Here is a 19,400-nt window from a genome sequence, read left to right as displayed (position 1 = left end):
TCTCGCCGTTCTGTTCGTGGCGTGTTTCGGCAGCTCCTTCCAGGATCCGCGTGACCTTCCGCATGTTCTACCGCACAGTCCGGGGAGGGGGCTGGCGGAGTCCAAGAACTTCTCCTTGAGGCCGGGGAGTCTCGGCGGACCCTCCGGGCCCATCGGAGGTAGGTGAAGGGGGCTCCCAATGCGGGTGGCCCAGACTCACATCGGGCCTTCCTTAGTATCTAGCATGCTCCTCTGGGGTTTCCCAGTCTCCGCGGAATAGCTAAACTCCTTAACCAGCCTCTCAGGATCCCCGCAATTTAGCTTCGACCTAGATTTTCCTCCTCTACAGTCACGTCACGTCCACACCTACTGTCCACCGTCATTAGTCCCCGGAGTAAGCCACACTACTTTAGGCTGATTTCCATCTCTGTCTTTGCTTGTGAGGTTCCCGCAGTTTGCAGTGCCCACCCACGTTAAATGGTTAATTCATTTTAATGTTAAACTTAAAGGCCCAGCTGAATTGCACACTTTGAATCTTTCTGGCAGCCGCCCAGTTACAGTTAAAAATCGCTTCTGAGCGCTCCGTGTTCTGTACGTTACTTATAGCATACATTTGGTATTCTGCATTGTGATGTAGTAGTACCTGTTTTTCATTTAGTCCCAGTTTCTCAGCCTCTAACCTCTCCCTGATCATTTTCTTCCTATTCATTTTCACATCACTTGCATCCGTGCCTTTGCTCTGTCTGTCTTGCTTACCCTCCCCTGCCTCTAATGCTGTTCCTCACTTTAATCTGGCAAACCACTGTTCCTGTGCCTCGCTCTTTCCTTCTAAAGCTTTAAACGATTTCTTTCAAGGCAGAGTTATGTACTCCTTTGCCTATACAGCTGACCCTTGAACACTGCGGGGGAGGGGTAGGTTTATGGGCCCCAACCTTCCCCTGAAGGATAACTTACAGTGGGCCCTCCATATGCGCGGTTCCTCTTTATCCAGGTTCCTCCACATGTTGGATTCTGCTTGTGCATTCAAAAAAACGGGAATTCTGTAGTACTGTAGTATTTATTGGAAAAAATCTGCCTCTAAGCGGACCCACGCGGTTCAAACCCGTGTTGTTCAAGGGTCAGCTCTGCGGTAGTAAGGGGCGAAGGCCCACAGGCTAGATCTGGCCCAGTGTCTGTTTTGGGGTATTCAGTGAGCCAAGAATGATTTTTATAGATGAATATTCGCAATCTATTTGATGATAGGAAACACTAACTTTGAACCAGAGTAAGTGAAATGTTTTCCTCCTCCTCCAAAAAGTCCCATTCCTTTCATTCATAAACAAAATATTGAACTTATAATTATTTGGGGCGGTTTCCTTAGTAAAAAATTGGGACGTTTTTCTTTCATGCTATATAAATAACTACATAATATCCTCCATTTTGCCTGTTGGCCTGTGAAGCCTAAAATATTTATTATTTGTCCTTTTACAGAAAAACTTCGTGGACTTGTGCTCTATAGCAGTGTTCATACAATAGATACCACCTGTGACTTTAATTTTGTTTCCCATATAACCCAGCACAGTGCTTCCTTTCCTTCCACAAACATTCTTTGAGCACTTGTTTTTAATCTTTCAGATATGAAATGTTCAATTCAATGGGAAAAAGAGGTCATTACAAATGCAGTGTGATTATGTGCATTGACAGAAATACAGAGTCATGTAGGATTATAGAAGACAAGCCCCTGACCCAGCTTAGAAGGTGAGAGGTTTCTTGGAGGATGTGATCCTTGAGTTGAACTTTAAATGATAAATAGGAGGTAGGTAGAAAGAGGTCATTCCTGCCAGAGAGGACAAATGAAGAACAACATTGAGACAAGAAAGAGCATGGTGTGTTAAGGGAATAATGAGGGAAGCTGGAAAGGTAAGCAAGGGCAAGATCACAGAGGGCCTTACATGCCATGTAAAGGAGCTTGCACCTTCTTTCTGGGCAGTGTTGGGCTTTGTAGCAAAAGCCAGATTTGCATGGTAGTTAGGTAACTCTGATGGCTATTTGGAAGGTAGGTAAGGGAGTCAGGGAGACCTTTAGAAGAGAAGATGTGAATTAGAGCAGTGGAACTAGGTGGAGTGGACATGATGGAGTTTAGAAAGATTTGGGAGGTAAAATGAGCTCTTGTTAACTATTTGGATGTTAGAAGTGAGAAGGAAGGACAAGTCAAGGCTGATTCCAGATGCCAGTTACCAGCTGAAATGAGGAATATTGGAGTACATGAAGGCACTGACCATGTCTGTTTCACTCACCATTGCACCCCAGTGCCTAAAACAGTGTGTCCTACACATTATGGGTACTTCAGTGAACAGAAAACTTTTAAAATCATTGATTGCCGTGTTTCATCAAAGCCTTTAAAATATGTCACACCTGTTTATTTTGGTGTTACTGATATGGTGTTTTCAGGCTTTTGGGAAAGATGAGTTGCACCACTGAATCATTCCTCTGATATAATTGAATCTCTATTGCAACTGAATGGTTCTGGAAAGACATTTCGGCCTAATTACATGTCAGTTAAAGTTTTAATTAATTTTTATTGTGTCACTTTAATTTAGAATTTAATTTCAGAATTGCTTTGTTCTTGTTTTCTTTCTTACTGTTTAAACATTTTAAAATTAACTTAATTTTAAGCTTCTACATCAGAATATTAGATTTTTATTTTAAGCTTTTAAATTTAATTTTAATCTTCTGCATTAGAATATTAGCTTTGTTTTCTTTTCTTCTTGGCAATTTTAGGCTTTCAGGAAGTCAGGTCCCTAGATTATGTTCTTATAGATTAAATGTCATTTTAGGTTAATTTCAGGGAACATTTGTATTCGCAGTTTCACCTTAACATTTTCTGTTGTCAGTAAGTGAACATTCTAAGCCAGTGTGTTTCTAAATGCTTTGGCTACTGGGTGGCCGAACCAGATTTATTCCCAGGTGTTGTAAATTGGTCAGTTAGGTGTGGGAACATTTGTGTATAGCCTCTGCCTATAGCTGAGTAGATAGTACACTATGGTAGCCCTATCTGTATTCTTCCTGCTTCCTTTAGATTGTCCCTTCTGTATTGAAATTAAGTGGTTACTGATCACTAATCTATAAGCTACCATACAGCTTTCTGAAAAGATGCAGAGTGAAAATCATAACTATATACAGGTTTATGAATAATAATGTGTTTATAAAATGTTTTCTTTTTCAGACGTGAGGCAGAGTCGCTTTATTTCTAACACCAATTTCAAACTATTTACCCTTGGATAACAGTGCAATTCTATGAAAGTATGGCTGGTTATAAGCCTGTAGCGATCCAGGCATATCCTGTACTTGGTGAAAAAATCACCCAAGATACACTGTACTGGAACAACTATAAGGTAAGTATAGACAAAATTAAGGGAGGGAGGTGTTTTACATTTATGTCAATTTCTTCAGCATATTTTATACTTTGGATATGCTAATAGAGAACTAATAACTAAAAATAATCTATCAGCAGCTTATAGTTTGGGTGGAAAATTTGATATCTGATATTTTTTTCTTAGAGTTATATAAAAATAAAAATCCATATTCCTTAATCAGTTTAATCATAGAAGTTATCTAGCACAGAATGGATGATTAATCAATGCCAAATGAATTAAATAAATTTTAGAATTTGAATCTCATGAAGGAAGGGTTTTTTTTCATTTTTCTTAATCTAAGGAGGAAGTGATGCAAAATTAATTCTTCTAGACTATATGTAAAGGCTAACAAATGATTTTTTTAAAAAAGCTGAACAACTAAACAAAAATGGGAAAAGATTGGGATTGGGAAGGTTATAGAAAAAGAAGTTTAAGTGGCCAATAAATATATTAAAAGAGCTTCAGCTTCACTCATAATTGAAGAAGTGCAAATTAAAACAATAATTGGATTTTAGATAATTTATTGGATAATAAAATTATTGGATAATAATTTGGATACTTTTTCATCTTATATCGGCACAAATGAGAAATTTTGATCATCGTTGCTACTTGAGGGAGGGACATTGGTGCAGACTTTCTGGAGGGCAATTCTGGCATTATCTATTATGATAAAAATACCTTTTGGTCTTGTAAGTTCCACAGCTTGGAACTTACTCAATGAATATGCTCTCCAGAATTTGTGTGTAAAGTATGTTATCTTTATGTAGAAAGATGTTCATTGAAGTGTTATTTGTAATATTAGAAATCTCAGGGACTTCCTGGTGGCGCAGTGGTTAAAAATCCGCCTGCCAATGCAGGGGACACGGGTTCGAGCCCTGGTCCGGGAAGATCCCACATGCCGCGGAGCAGCTAAGCCCGTGCGCTACAACTACTGAGGCTATGCTCTAGAGCCCGTGAGCCACAACTACTGAAGCCCGCACACCTAGAGCCCATGCTCCGCAACAAGAGAGGCCACCGCAATGAGAAGCCCACGCACTGCAACGAAGAGTAGCCCCCGCTCGCCGCAACTAGAGAAGGCCCGCACGCAGCAACAAAGACCCAACGCAGCCAAAAATAAATAAATAAATTTATTTTAAAAAAAAGAAATCTCAGAAAAACCTGTTTGTTAGTAGTGAACTGGTAAATTAAATTATGATGAATCTTATAATGGATGATAAAGCTGTTGCTCTTATGCAAAGTTATTAGCTAAGGTGTTAATAAGTGAAAAAAAGGCAAGGTGCAGAACAGCCTGTGTGGTATGATCTTTGTGCCAGTTAAAAAATACATGGTTAAATATGTGCTGGTTTAGGCATAACTTTTTCCTGGTGATAATCACAGAAAACTTCACAGCTAAAGAGAAAAAGTGGGGTGTGGCTTTTCACCCATATATTTATTCACTTTAATGGCCACAGAGATTGTCTGGATGATGGGATTTGGATCTTTTTTGCTTTCTTCATACTTCTCTATTAAATACAACCTAGTTGCTAAGAACAAAAAGAAATTGTCAATAAGAAATTATATGCTTAAATATGTCTTACCAGTTGTAACTTTGTTAATACACTATTATTTTTCATTAAGACCCCTGTTCAGATCAAGGAGTTTGGTGCAGTGTCAAAAGTAGACTTTTCTCCACAGCCTCCGTATAATTATGCTGTCACAGCTTCTTCAAGGGTAAATATAATTTTTGTTTTTCTTTTATGTAGTTTATATTTACTACTGGTCTTGAGCCATCTAGTAAAATACTGTGTTTGTGTTTTTTTTTTTTTATCTTCTTGTAGATTCACATTTATGGCCGATACTCCCAAGAACCTATAAAAACCTTTTCACGATTTAAAGACACAGCATACTGTGCTACTTTTCGGCAGGATGGTAGACTGCTTGTGGCTGGCAGTGAAGATGGTGGCATTCAGCTTTTTGATATAAGTGGCAGGGCTCCCCTCAGGCAGTTTGAAGGCCATACTAAGTAAGAGACAGTTGTTTTGTTTTAATTTTTTTTTATTGAGCTATAATTAACATACGTTATATTAGTTTCAGGGGTACAGCATAATGATTCACTATATGTATATATTGTGAAACGATCACAATAAATTGAGTTAACATCTGTCACCATACAGTTACAGATAGTTGGTTTTTATGTGTTTTTGTTTTGTTTTGTATTATTGTAAGCTCTACTGGTTTTACAGGCTTTGAAAAAAACAGAGTTCTGTGAAGATTATGTACCGTCACGGACTTTATTTTCTGGTTGTTCTAAGACAGTGCTTAACTTGGTTCAGTCCTTTGGTCCAGTTTGATGGGGCTCATGAATTTCCTAGAATTGTATGTGACATTTTAGGAAATGTGTGGTTATCTATGGAGATGTCCTGTAGCTTTCGTTAACTTCTCAGTGAGTTCTGTGATGCCGTTGAGGTTATAAACTGCTGATCTAAAGGCAACCTCACAACTATTAATGAGAACTCTAAAGGCTTGGACTTAGAGGTTGTTATTTTGAAATCAAGTTGGATTTTTTTCTACTTGGATTTGGTGTTTTGCCCCTTTATAAATTAAATGGCTAGGGACAGTTTTATATCTTTCAGGATTACCAATGTCGTCACTGAAATTTGCTGTTGATTTTAAATCTCAAAAGTGTTTTTTATATTATCAGGATAGTCTTAGTCCATCAGTGAAACATTTTAAATATAACAAGTTCACTTAATATGATCCTACTTAGTGACAAGTGTCCTTAGAATTTTTTAAGAACTACCCATTTTGAAATTTTTCAGATTAAAATACCTTTGTGCCAACATTTAGAACATTTACTTTCTGTTGACGTGCTAAGTAGAAATGTTAACTTATTAGAAAATATAATTTTAAGGCTACTGTTTAATATTCTTATTAACTTCATAGTACTAGGGGTATATAAATTTTAAATTGGCTTGGGGACAAATACCTGTTTTAAAGATTTTCTTATTCTCTCATGATTTCTCCCTACAGTTACTGAAACTGAGCTGCTTTTTTTTCGTTATTTTGGGAAGAAGGGTGTTTGATGTCAGAAGGTGCCAGAAATAATTTTTCCTTGCTTTTTAATATACTGATCCTTGATCTTTCAGAGCAGTTCATACAGTAGATTTTACAGCTGACAAATATCATGTGGTCTCTGGGGCTGATGATTATACAGTTAGATTATGGGATATTCCAAACTCCAAAGAAATTCTGACATTCAAAGAACATTCTGATTATGTGAGGTGTGGATGTGCTAGCAAACTGAACCCAGATCTCTTTGTAACAGGTTGGTGAAATCTTTTTCTTCCCTCCTGAAGTTGGTAATTTTATTGATATACTTAAATATTGCTTTGGGACTCTTTTGAGGTAGAGGAGTTTTGTTTTTTGTTTTTTAAACATCTTTATGGGAGTATAATTGCTTTATAATGGTGTGTTAGCTTCTGCTGTATAACAAAGTGAATCAGCTATACATATTCGTATATTCCCATTTCTCCTCCCTCTTGCGTCTCCCTGCCACCCTCTCTATCCCACCCCTCTAGGTGGACACAAAACACGGAGCTGATCTCCCTATGCTATGCAGCTGCTTCCCACTAGCTATCTGTTTTACATTTGGCAGTGTATATATGTCCATGCTACTCTTATTTCGTCCCAGCTTACCCTGGGATAGAGGAGTTTTAAAAAGTTTTATAAAAAAATATGTCTCTGTTTATCCAATTGTTTTATTTTCTTTTTCTTCTGGGGATTTTTTTTTTTATGAAGTAAGCTTTTTTATTTTAAGTTTATTGCTCAGACTTAAGGCAAGGGTTTTTTTTGTTTTGTTTTATGGCTGCGTTGTGTCTTCGTTGCTGTGGGCCAGCTTTCTCTAGTTGCGGCGAGTGGGGGCTACCCTTCGTTGCGGTGTGCGGGTTTCTCACTGCCGTGGCCTCTGTTGTTGCAGAGCACAGGCACTAGGCATGTGGGCTTCAGTAGTTGTGGCACACAGGCTCAGTAGTGGCTTGCGGGCTCTAGAGTGCAGGCTCAGTAGTTGTGGTGCATGGGCTTAGTTGCTCCACGGCATGTGGGATCTTCCCGGACCAGGGGTTGAACCCGTGTCCCCTGCATTGGCAGGGGGATTCTTAACCATTGCGCCACCAGGGAAGTCCCTGGGGATTGTTCTTATCATCCTCCAGATGTGTTTGGAAACATCTGTACTCTGGTTTTCACAGGTTCTCCAGTAGCCAAGAAACAGAGATAGTGCAGTTCAGTCTTAATGGGTGCCTGTGCAAAGATTCCCAGGTGACTCAGTAGTGACAGTAGTCTGAAGATAGGAATCATTTAAGATTCTGTGTAGGTTAGTGCTTCAGAAACAGTCAGTGGTACCAGAGGGTTTGGAAGTACTGTGTCTTCATGAGTATACATATCTTTTTAAAATTTCATCTATGCTTCTTCTTCCTTTAAAGTTTATGTTTGATTATGCACACACACACGTATAATTTTTGTTATTTTGAGTAGTGAAACTCACATAGTACAAAAATTGACATTTTAGGGTCATATGATCACACTGTGAAGATGTTTGATGCACGAACAAACCAGAGTGTTATCTCTGTTGATCATGGGCAGCCAGTGGAGAGTGTCCTGCTTTTTCCCTCTGGAGGTCTTCTGGTATCAGCAGGTATTTCTTTTAAAAATTGCTTTCACCAATATTGTTTGTCTTGAGTCAGATATTTCTTTATTAGTTATTCTTTATAATTTATCAGTGTGCACTTGAAATGCATGTCTCAGTTTTTGCTCAGACAGTTGATAAGTGGCACAGGCAAGCAATTTTCATTTATTGAGTAGCTAATATGAGCCAGGCACTATGCTATTATAAACGTATTACCTCCAGTCCCCTAGGTGAGCCTACAAGATAGTTTTCCCTCTATTTTGCAAAAGAAAATAAATAAAAGTTTTAAGTAATTTGTCCAAGACAAAGTGGTAAGTGGCAGATCTGAAATCTCAGAACTTGAGAGCCTTCATTGTGTACTTAATCTAAAAATCCAGGTCGTACTCCTGCTGTTGTTCTTACGTAAGAGATCTGCGGCAGCTTTTGAAAACACAGGTTCTTTCAGATCTAGAATCAGGCTTATCTCTTTTTATGTGACTCTTGATTGAAGTGGCCTTACCCAGCAAATAGCTGATAGTGCTGGAGGAGAAGATAACGTGGAGTCAAAGGGGCCTTGATACATTTTTTATCAAGTTGGAACTGAGGTGCATTTAAAAAATTATAATGGAAGAAGTAAATTGTCTTTTTCCATTTGTTAAGTCAAAATTAATGTGTTGACATTAGAAGAATACGTAGGTAGTGTGTAGCTTTGTTTTGTTTTTTTGCTTAATTCTAAAATCCAAATAGAAGTTATCCTGTTTTATACTCTTTTCCCCAGTACCTATTTGATTTCAAAGTAAGTTGATAATATTGTCAGAGTTACCTATTTTTCTTGCTGTTATTTTGAGAAATGGAAGTACATACAAGTTGAACAGGGAGAGTGGATGCCTATATGCTAATCTCCGTCGTGTCAGTAGCTAATTGTGTGGCCTTGGGCAATCCTTTAACCAATATAGACCTTGAAAATGAGAGGTTGGGCCAGATCAGTGGTTTCAAACTGTGATCTCTCTCATGAGCTGCTACATGTAGGGAGATAGGGACTGCAAATTGGGTTCCAGGCGCTTCTACATAGTCAGGATAAGTAAGAACTTCATCCCCTCCCACCCCCAGCCCCCCAGCCTCTTTTTCCATTTTACCTACTAGACTTTTGCTTAATATTTCATTGAAAGAAAAGACGCCATAATAAAAAAATTCTTTTTAAACCCCTGGATTAAATTGCCTTTAAAGATGCTTCCAATTCTTAGAGTAAAAGTTATAGAGTTTTTCAGTTTTGTTGGGATTCACAGAATTTTTAGGAAATGAAATCTATGTTATTCTTTTCCATGGTTATACAGAATTCCTTTTGTAGAATTATTTTATTTTAATCTTGTTAAAATAAAATCTTTCTTGATTATACTTCTTATTTTGCCAGGCAGTTCTGTGTACTTTACAAATATGAAATTATTTAATCATCATAACAGGTTTTTGTGAGGTAGGAACTGTAATTATTATCAGCCACGTACCCAGTAAATAGTAGACCCAGCACTGAAACCAGGCAGTCTGGCTCTGGAATCCCTCCACTCCATGCTGTGGAGTGTCCAGTGAAGAGTGCTTTTCAGATCCTTTCATAATCAAACTAATGATTATTTCTTTTTATAGGAGGTCGTTATGTTAAAGTCTGGGACATGCTAAAAGGAGGACAGTTGCTAGTGTCTTTGAAAAATCATCATAAAACTGTGACGTGCTTATGTCTGAGCAGCTCTGGACAGAGGTTACTTTCTGGCTCACTGGATAGGTTAGCATTTTAATTTTCTTTTTGGATCATTCTTAATGTACACATGTTTACTGCTTGAGGAAATGAGTTATTTCTGCAGTATTTGTGATAGAATAAATATTCTACCAAATGATTTCCATGAAAAAAAATCTATTGAGCTGAAAATAGTTTTGACATTTCATTTACATATAGCAAACTTATTTTCTCCCTTGAGGTAATTTATTGATTTATATACTTGAGGAATTTTATTGAACCATGTGAACGTTAATCTTTTAAAATAATTTCTATTATTCTGTAGTTTTCTTTTAAAATCATTGTATGTTTGTATATTTTGAAATATTTATAATGAGTATGTGTATATATATTCTAGCTTGTATTCTTTAAAATTTAAAACTTCATGTAAAAATTTCTATACATTAATGTATAGAAATACATATTTCTAAATATTACTATTTTCAGTAGGTATTAGTGTTTCATTAATGTTCTAGAACAGTGCTGTACAATAGAAATATAATGTGAGCTACATATGTAATTTTAAGTGTTTCACCAGTCATGTTTAAAAGCTAAAAGGTACTAGGTAAAATTAATTTAATAAGTTATTTACTCTAAAATATTATTTCAGTATGAATTCAATGTAAAAATTATTAATGATAGACTAGAAGCAAGTTCAGCATCGAATACATGCCCTTAATACAGTAGTAATACTTTACAGTTAAAGTAAAATATACTTGTGTGTAACAGAAAAATATTTTATACTGCCTCAGTTTTAAAATTTAAGTTGAGTAAAATTAAGTAAAATAAAAAATTCCCTTCTTTTTCACTGACCACATTTTAAGTGCTCATTAGCCACATGTGGCTAGAATGATGGCCCAGTTCTAGAATTTCCTTGTATTTATCTATTGTTGGTCATTTTATTTCCATATTTCCCTTTTTCACTGATATGGAAAGCCTTGGTTTTTCAGCATGTTTATTAAAAAGTATACATATTTTAAAAGCTAGAAAATATTTCTAATACAGAGGAACTTACTATGTAAATATATAGCAGATTCTCTGCAATGGTGTTACTAGGCAATTTGGGACTTGATTTTTAGATGTGTCCCTCAAAAGCTAGGTGTAAGTTGGCTCTATTCATAGTAGTTCTCAACCCAGAGTGATTTTTGTCCTCCAGCGGGCTATTTGGCACTATCTGCGGACATTTTTGGTTGTTGTCACAACTTGGGGGTGTAGTGCTGTTGGTATGCAGTGAGTAGAGGCCAAGGATGCTGCTAAACATTTTGCGGTGCACAGAACAGCCACCATTTCAAAGAATTATCCTGCCCGAAATGTCGATAATGCTGAATGAAGCTGAGAAACCCTGCTCTTTCCAGTGAACATTCATGTTGCTTTTTCTTTACTTTCAAGTTTCATTTTCAGGAGACAGTGGTCTATCCTTCTGGTGGCTGGTTGAAGTCTTTATGCAAGCATAACAATAAACAGTTCATTTTTAAAAGAGATCCAGTGATGAATTAGTTTGTAACTAATATTATTAATTGTTTTTCTTCATTGTTGTATAAGTTTTAATATTCATATATTGAGTTTCAAAAATAGAAATTTTACCTTTTATGCTCATTTCCAAGATGATTTGTGACAAAGCTTTCTTTTTCATTAGGAAGGTGAAAGTATATAGCACAAGTTCCTATAAAGTAGTCCACAGTTTTGATTATGCAGCTTCAATTTTGAGTCTTGCACTTGCAGTAAGTACTTTTAGCTCTTTTTAAAGCTTTCACTAACCTTGCCTGTTAAATGAAACTAAAATGGAATATTAGGGTTTATCTTTGTATTTGTACAAGTATTATTTTCTTCTCACCCCATTAGATAATTGCTAGAACATGTAACTTGTCTCAGTAACTAGGCATGAATTCAGATTTAGGTCCCACTCACTGCATAGCTTGAAACTAACTACACTGTTGTAGGCATTGTTAACACTAAGGACAGGACCTGGAAAGCAGATAAATCTCTCTTCAGTATATTTACCCCAAGGGTTAAATACTCCAGAAAGTCAAGTTGGCTCTCTGAGCAAAAAAAAAAAGGAGAATAGGGGGCAACACAATGAAATGATGTCTCCTTTTCTTTGTTAACTGCTCCTTCTGGAATGTTCATTGTCAAGTTTCATGAGCCATTGAGGAGGAATAGATTTGAATACATTATATAGAAATTGGGAGGGGAAAAGTTATTATAAAATATTTTCTTGACAAGATTGTGGAAAGTCATGCTACCACATCATTCTGTTTCTAGGAAGAGGATGTGGGAAAAAAATTATTTTGGAAGTTTCTTACGATGTCATTAACTGTATTATTATACAAACTGCCAGTGATAATTTCCAAGTATAATTAAAAGTGCTGTCAATATAATAGTATCTTGGAGGAAAAAAATGATTTTATTCTAACTTTTTGTTGGAGTATCTATATCTGAATGGAACTCCTGTTGAAAGTATGGATAAGTGGCAAACACATTATAAATGGTATTTTGAAGAAAAAGTAAGATGAATTATGAGTTAGGAATATACTAACTTATTTTTCTAATTGCTGTTAGCATGAAGATGAGGCAATAGTTGTAGGAATGACCAATGGAATACTGAGTGTTAAACATCGGAAATCTGAAGCAAAGAAGGATTCTCTTCCCAGGAGAAGAAGGCCTGCATATCGAACTTTTATTAAAGGAAAAAATTATATGAAACAACAGGTATTTATATATTTTGTGTAATTTGTTTTAAAGGTGAAATTTCTTAGAGTATCCAGCCTCATCCCTGCGCATTACTGGAAAGTGTAGTTCACATGGCATTTAGCTTCATTTTGCTTTTCTCTACCTCATTTATCTCCACATTGCTAGATTGGGGACATTAAATTAATAAGTAATGGGAAGTAAGAACTGTACTTCTTAATGCCCTGAATCATAACAATGCTGTGGTGCTCAGAACAGTGTCTTTCCCATGCTATCTGATTTGATCTTGTAAACAACCCTGAAAAAGCGTAGAGCCAATAATATCTCCATTTGGCATCTGAAGATGGAGAAGATGGAGATATAAGGAAGTTGTGTTGATCCAGGATTTCTTTACTGGGACTAGATGGCAGTTTCTCTGATTCTTGTTTTCTCTTTCTGCTGAATCACTGCTTGCTATGTAAAGAGAATTGCAGTGAGTAATGTTTGCCCAGAACGGAGGTATCATGTATGTATCGTAAGTTAAAGTCATAGGACACTAAGAACACAGTGATGTGGCAGATTATTCCATTTTCATTTAATCGACAATATGGGCATATGTCCATTTTTTATGATACAGTTCAAGGACACCACAGAACTATGAAAAAATACCACTACGAAGAAGTTTATTTTGAATGAAGCTCTAAAAGGATATTTGATTTTTCTCTGTAAATTTACTTTTCAATGCAGGATGACATTTTGATCAACAGACCATCAAAGAAACACCTAGAATTGTATGACAGGGATCTGAAAAACTTCCGGATCTCTAAGGCACTTGACAGAGTCCTTGAGGTGAATGAGGAATGTGTGTGTGTGTGTGTGTGTGTATTTTTTTTTAATTTTATTTATATTCTTTCTACTTCAAAAAAGTGGATGTAATTTGTGACACACACATATAAATAGGTTGCTAAAATCATATTGAATATGAATACCCATACTATAGAAAGATGCAGAAACTTAGGCTATGAATATATACTAGAGTTGAATATAAATGTATATTCCAGTTTCCTAGAAGCAAGGTAAAAAGGATAATGGATTGAATTTCATAATTGCTATTATCAGATAAATGAAACATATATATCTATATTTTAGAAAAAATACACAACTTTTTTTTCACACTATAGTACAGAGAAATTTATCATGAGTTGTTTTTAGTTGGAACACGAAGAAAAATATAGGAATCATGTGATAGTCTTTATGTCATTAGAAGATGCAGAAATATTCTCAAGCATAGGATTATGTATTAACCCTCTGTAAAAGCCAAAGACATAATAATAAATACCCGCAACTTCTGTAGTGTCATTTCAACAAATAGGTAACCAAATACAATTCAAGTAAGAATTCACTTATAATAGAATATAGCTAAAAACCAATTTAGAGCAATGATGGTTAACTTGGTCCATAGATTTCTTCTCTCAAATACCAGTTGTGTCAACTGAGTTTTAATAAGGGCTGGATGGTGATCAATTTTATTTTATTAATTTATTTTTTTAACATCTTTATTGGAGTATAATTGCTTTACAATGGTGTGTTAGTTTCTGCTTTATAACAAAGTGAATCAGCTATACATATACATATATCCCCGTATCTCTTTCCTCTTGTGTCTCCCTCCCTCCCACCCTCCCTATCCCACCCCTCTAGGTGGTCACAAAGCACCGAGCTGATCTCCCTATGCTATGCGGTTGCTTCCCACTAGCTATCTGTTTTACATTTGGTAGTGTATATATGTCCATGCCACTCTCTCACTTTGTCCCAGCTTACCCTTCCCCCTACCTGTGTCCTCAAGTCCATTCTCTGTGTCTGCGTCTTTATTCCTATCCTGCCCCTAGGTTCTTCAGAACTATCTTTTTTTAGATTCCATATATAGGTGTTAGCATACGGTATTTGTTTTTCTCTTTCTGACTTTCTTCACTCTGTATGACAGACTCTGGGTCCATCCACCTCACTACAGATTGTGTGTGAATTTTTTATTAAGACTTTTTTTTAGAGCAGTTCTAGGTTCACAGCACAGTTGAGGGGAAGGTACAGAGATTTCCCATATACTACCTGCCCCACACATGCATAGCCTCCCCCCTTATCAACATCCCCACCAGAGTGGTGCATTTATTACAATTGATGTATCTACAAGGAGCTTATTTTTAAAAGAATCATTTTGTTTCTTGCCTTGTCATTACCATGACTCAAAACTGGGAAGAAAAAAACCTGTTTAAATTTGGTAATTGTTAGTGAGTTCCAAGACTATGATTTTTTTTCTTGTACTGTCTTGTCTGCTCATGTTGACTCTGAAAAATTTTCTAGCCCAGTTGTGCAATAAAGACGCCTGAGATTACAGTTTCCATCATAAAGGAGCTAAACCGAAGAGGAGTCCTTGCAAATGCCCTTGCAGGTCGAGATGAAAAGGAAATCAGTCGTGTTCTTAATTTTTTGATAAGGTATGTTTTATGTCTATGAAGCGCATGTATTTCGCATCTGAAATTTTATCTCCAAATTTACTTTTAGTTTGAGCTTTGTAAAGAACTGACAGAACAGTTTAGTAAATCTATTTTAAGGATTTTTTTTCTTTAAGTTTCCAGGTTTCAGTAAACAGAATTTTTGCTTTGTAGGAATCTGTCCCAGCCAAGATTTGCCCCTGTTTTGATTAATGCTGCTGAAATAATTATTGGTAAGTAGCTGTTAAAACCTGAAAAATTGTAGCATACTTGCAGAAGTAGAGATGTCAAATAATGAAATCAAATAGATTGATATACCTTGTCTTTATCAGTTCTCCAGTGAAGACTTCATGGAGAAAACAAACAATAGTAGTAAATCAGTGCATTTTAAAGTGGGAGTAAAATGTTTATAATGGATTGGCTTTCAGTTGCTGGCACCAGGGTTATTATAATTTAAAAAAGTTTTTTCCTTAAATACCTCCAATGACCATGACTAATTTTTTTTTTTTTCAAAGAGAACAAACTGTATTTTCAAGAACAGAAAAAAATCTCTAGTGCTGAAAAATATAATAAAAAGCAGCCCTCTCACTGTTGTGGCCTCTGCCGTTGCGGAGCACAGGCTCCGGACACGCAGGCTCAGCGGCCATGGCTCACGGGTCCAGCCACTCCATGGCATGTGGGATCTTCCCGGACCGGGGCACGAACCCGTGTCCCCTGCATCGGCAGGTGGACTCTCAACCACTGCGCCACCAGGGAAGCCCCCACGACTAATTTTTAATGGGAAAATGAAAATAAGTCAGAACCTTAACACTGTACTTTCTTTAATTATTTCTTTTTGAAATACGTTTTTCAGATGGATTGTTTACTTTATGTAAAACATAAGTTGTAAAATAAGTACAGATTTTTCAATGTCTTATATTTAATATTTTTGTACTTTTTCTAAATATTGTTGTTCATGTATTGTTTAGAAAGATGTTTCTAGTAAATGTGTTTCCTCTCTCTCTTTCTAGATATATATCTACCTGTGATTGGTCAGTCACCTGTAGTTGATAAAAAGTTTTTGTTACTTCAAGGACTTGTAGAAAAAGAGATTGATTACCAAAGAGAACTACTAGAAACCTTGGGGATGATGGATATGCTTTTTGCTACCATGACAAGGAAAGGAAGCACTTCTTTGTTGCAGCATAATACATCTGATGGATTTCTAGAGAACAAGAAGATTGAATCATAGTGTGTGCTTAACAGGACACAGAAGAACTCCTAACTTGGAATAGATTTGATGCGGTTGACTACTGGGAGGAGACTCTGTTTGATACATTAAAAAAAACTATTTACAGAAGCAATTTTTTGGAAGAGACTGGAATAACTGTGCTTGGAAAATAAGAACCTGTTTTTAATCATGGTTTTCCATGTGCTATTTTGAATTATCTCCTGGCATCTTTAGCTGGAAGATGTTTTGGTCATAGTGTATGTCCATCTTGGACAAATTGACATTAATTTTTTTTTTTTTTTTCTTCGGTATGCGGGCCTCTCACTGTTGTGGCCTCTCCCGTTGCGGAGCACAGGCTCCAGACGCGCAGGCTCAGCGGCCATGGCTCACGGGCCCAGCCTCTCCGCGGCATGTGGGATCTTCCCAGACTGGGGCACGAACCCGTGTCCCCTGCATTGGCAGGCAGACTCTCAACCACTGCGCCACCAGGGAAGCCCGACATTAATTTTACTACAGCAGAGTTCTGTTTCAGCATTTGAGTAGGCATTCAGAACTCTGGAGAGGGTTTCAACTAGGAATACTGCCAAAGGAACAGGGCTTTACTTTTCCCTTCTATCCTGGAAAAACAACAACAACAAAACAAATGGCAACAACAAATAAATTCTTTCTTCACTCTAATCGGGGCACTTGGGATTCCCAAGCCCCAGCCGAGTTTGCCTCCCTCTCCTTGATGCCATCCCTTATCCCAGGCCACGTGTTCCACCTAGCTGGTAATTGGGCTGTATCTGTTCCAAGTGTGGCAAATTAGTGGCCAACTCTGAATGATTGACCCTAGTTTGACCTGTATTCAGAGAGTGTGATGAGGCAGATTTGAATACTAAAAATTGTGCTCAGCAGCCCATGGTTCTTTTTCTTTCTGTAATCTTGACTGTGCTTCTCAGAGCAAGGTCTGCAGGTAGGCCTTACAGACCATGTTTTTCCTCTTCCCCAAATATGCAGCCTTTCTACCAGCTTTTCAACTTGCTTCAGGTCAGCAGAATGATAAAATTTGCCATGTCTCGTGATTAATAGCCTTTCAGCGTTTTTTATACATATTGATATATTTGGAGCTTATTTTGAAGCTACCTACCTCTGAAAACCATTTGATCTGTGTTTAGGTTTTTTTTTTTCCCCTCTATTCTTAACATCATTTTGTGTTTCAGAACCCCAAGCCAGAGTAGCTTGTTTTGGAAAATACTTGTGTTTTTAAAAAAAAGTTCAATGTAATTCACATTTTTTTATAAAGAAATTCATATTTTCTTCTTGGCTTTCTGAGATGTTTCAATTCCTGATGGATAGTCACTGGTTACTGATTCCTAGCACACTGATTTTACACTTGCTACCTTTTCCACCTTCCCCCAGTTCCTTAAGTAGTTAATTATCTGTAAGGAAATGTCAGGCCAGAAGAATTCTTAAAGGAAGATTTTGTAATTGCAGTCTCCTCTTAAAATTTCAGTTCTGTGAATTCATATATATATATAAATATATATATATATATATATATATATATTTTTTTTTTTTTTTTCGGTACACGGGCCTCTCACTGTTGTGGCCTCTGCTGTTGCGGAGCACAGGCTCCGGACGCGCAGGCTCAGCGGCCATGGCTCACGGGCCCAGCCGCTCCGCGGCATGTGGGATCCTGCCGGACCGGGGCACGAACCCGTGTCCGCTGCATCGGCAGGCTGACTCTCGACCACTGCGCCACCAGGGAAGCCCTCAGATATATTTTTTTAAAGCAGAAAAAAATATTCCTGTGTTCTGATGAGGACATATGCTCAAACAGAGGGTCTGGTTTCCCCCTCATCAATTGATTTAAGTAATCATGAAGCCCAGTGGCTTATAAGAAACCAGGAGTTTGCTTCCCTGAGTAATTATGAGATTAGTCAAGGTTAGAAACTGTGTCTTCATGTTAAGAAGGGTTAATTTTTTAAAATAAATTTAAAGCTTTTAAAAAAATGTAACTTCATAAATATGCTGATAGATTGGATACTATCAATAGTAAGAATGAAAGGTTAAAATCTACCAAAAAACTGCCATGAACTCACATGTGACAAGGGTTTTCCCGTACATTATTTTACTTAATTCTCACCGCAACCATCCAAAGTTGGTATTCTCATTTATCATTGAATTTACTACAGTAGTTAATTCACCCTTGAATTCCCCCAAGCTTGAGTCCCTCATGCCAGCACCCTGAACTGGCCTGCCTGCTGGGGCCCAAACCACTCATTCCCTTTGACAAAACTTCACAGAGTGCTGCCGTTTTTAGATGAAATATGTAACGATTACAAATTTTCAAAAAGATTAGGAAACAATTCCCATAGCCATCAATACTTCAGTGTTAAGTTCAGGAATAGTTTTTTATAGTCATTGGGACAAACTGTAGTATTTGCTATTTGAAGTAGTATTGGAACATACCTGGCATATTACAGTATGTAACACTGGCCTTCATTTCCAACTTAAAATGCCTAACAGATTTTTAGACTTGTAAATTTTAGTTGAAATGTATTTTAAGATCTTAGAAAGCCTGCAGAAATACTGAAATATGTCAGAGAACTTAGTCACTGTACATTTAATTTATTATATTTATAAGAGTTAAGTACTTGGGAAGGTTTTGCTTGTTGGGTCAAGCATTTGAAGTGCTATTTACAAGAAAATATCTTAAAAGTGTAAATGCTATTAAACTGTTTAAAGGACTTTGGGTTGTAAATGGGATTGTTTAAAGAAATTTAGTCTGTTCAACTTAAATCAACTATCAAACATTAATTAAAAGCCCCATTTAAAATGATTATTAAAATATAGTAGTGTTTTGAATGAAATGACAGACTGTATGCTGGTGGGGATAATCCCTCTAGAGAGAGAGGGAAACTGATGATTAGAGTAGAGAGAGGGGACCAATTGCTGGAGCGGTGTGCTTGGAAGGGGGCATGGGACTGCGCGCCCAAATGGAATGGTCCGCTTCGACAGCAAATGAATAGTTTGGGCATAGTTCAAGAGGGAAGGCAGAAGATAATGGCACAGATGTAATTAGGTGTATAGCTGTGGTGCTGGGGGTTTGTGGAAGTTCTTTACTAAGTTCCTTTATGGGGAAAAAACCACCAACAGAAACAGGTTGGAGAAGGAGGAGTTCAGAGGTTAGAAAGTTTGAGGAGAGAACAGAAAATGAGTACTTCCAGGGAGGTCAAGGGCTCATACTCTGCAGCCCTCTGCCTGGGTTTGAATC

The 19,400-nt window shown here is 37.1% G+C and overlaps 1 protein-coding gene across 3 annotated transcripts; it reads left to right on the top strand.

The window, feature by feature from the left end:
* Window positions 1–12: 12 nt before the first annotated feature.
* UTP15 (UTP15 small subunit processome component) lies at window positions 13–18,873 on the top strand. Of its 3 annotated transcripts, XM_049707701.1 has the most exons (14): window positions 27–158; window positions 1,594–1,716; window positions 3,185–3,353; window positions 4,992–5,084; window positions 5,192–5,376; window positions 6,500–6,678; window positions 7,918–8,043; window positions 9,652–9,787; window positions 11,415–11,499; window positions 12,338–12,487; window positions 13,193–13,294; window positions 14,801–14,934; window positions 15,106–15,164; window positions 15,942–18,873. In XM_049707701.1, exons 3-14 carry the CDS (start codon window positions 3,264–3,266, stop codon window positions 16,160–16,162), a joined length of 1,560 nt encoding a protein of 519 aa, XP_049563658.1. In that variant the 5' UTR covers window positions 27–158; window positions 1,594–1,716; window positions 3,185–3,263; the 3' UTR covers window positions 16,163–18,873. The 3 variants fall into 3 exon arrangements, with proteins under 3 accessions (XP_049563659.1, XP_049563660.1, XP_049563658.1); XM_049707702.1 differs by lacking the exon at window positions 1,594–1,716 and having other exon boundaries at window positions 13–158; XM_049707703.1 differs by lacking the exon at window positions 15,106–15,164 and having other exon boundaries at window positions 19–158; window positions 15,942–16,121.
* Window positions 18,874–19,400: the final 527 nt, after the last annotated feature.

The sequence above is a fragment of the Orcinus orca genome, chromosome 3 (assembly GCF_937001465.1).
Source record: "Orcinus orca chromosome 3, mOrcOrc1.1, whole genome shotgun sequence".
In the NCBI taxonomy this organism is placed as follows: domain Eukaryota; kingdom Metazoa; phylum Chordata; class Mammalia; order Artiodactyla; family Delphinidae; genus Orcinus; species Orcinus orca.
This window is presented reverse-complemented; position numbering and strand designations above follow the sequence as displayed.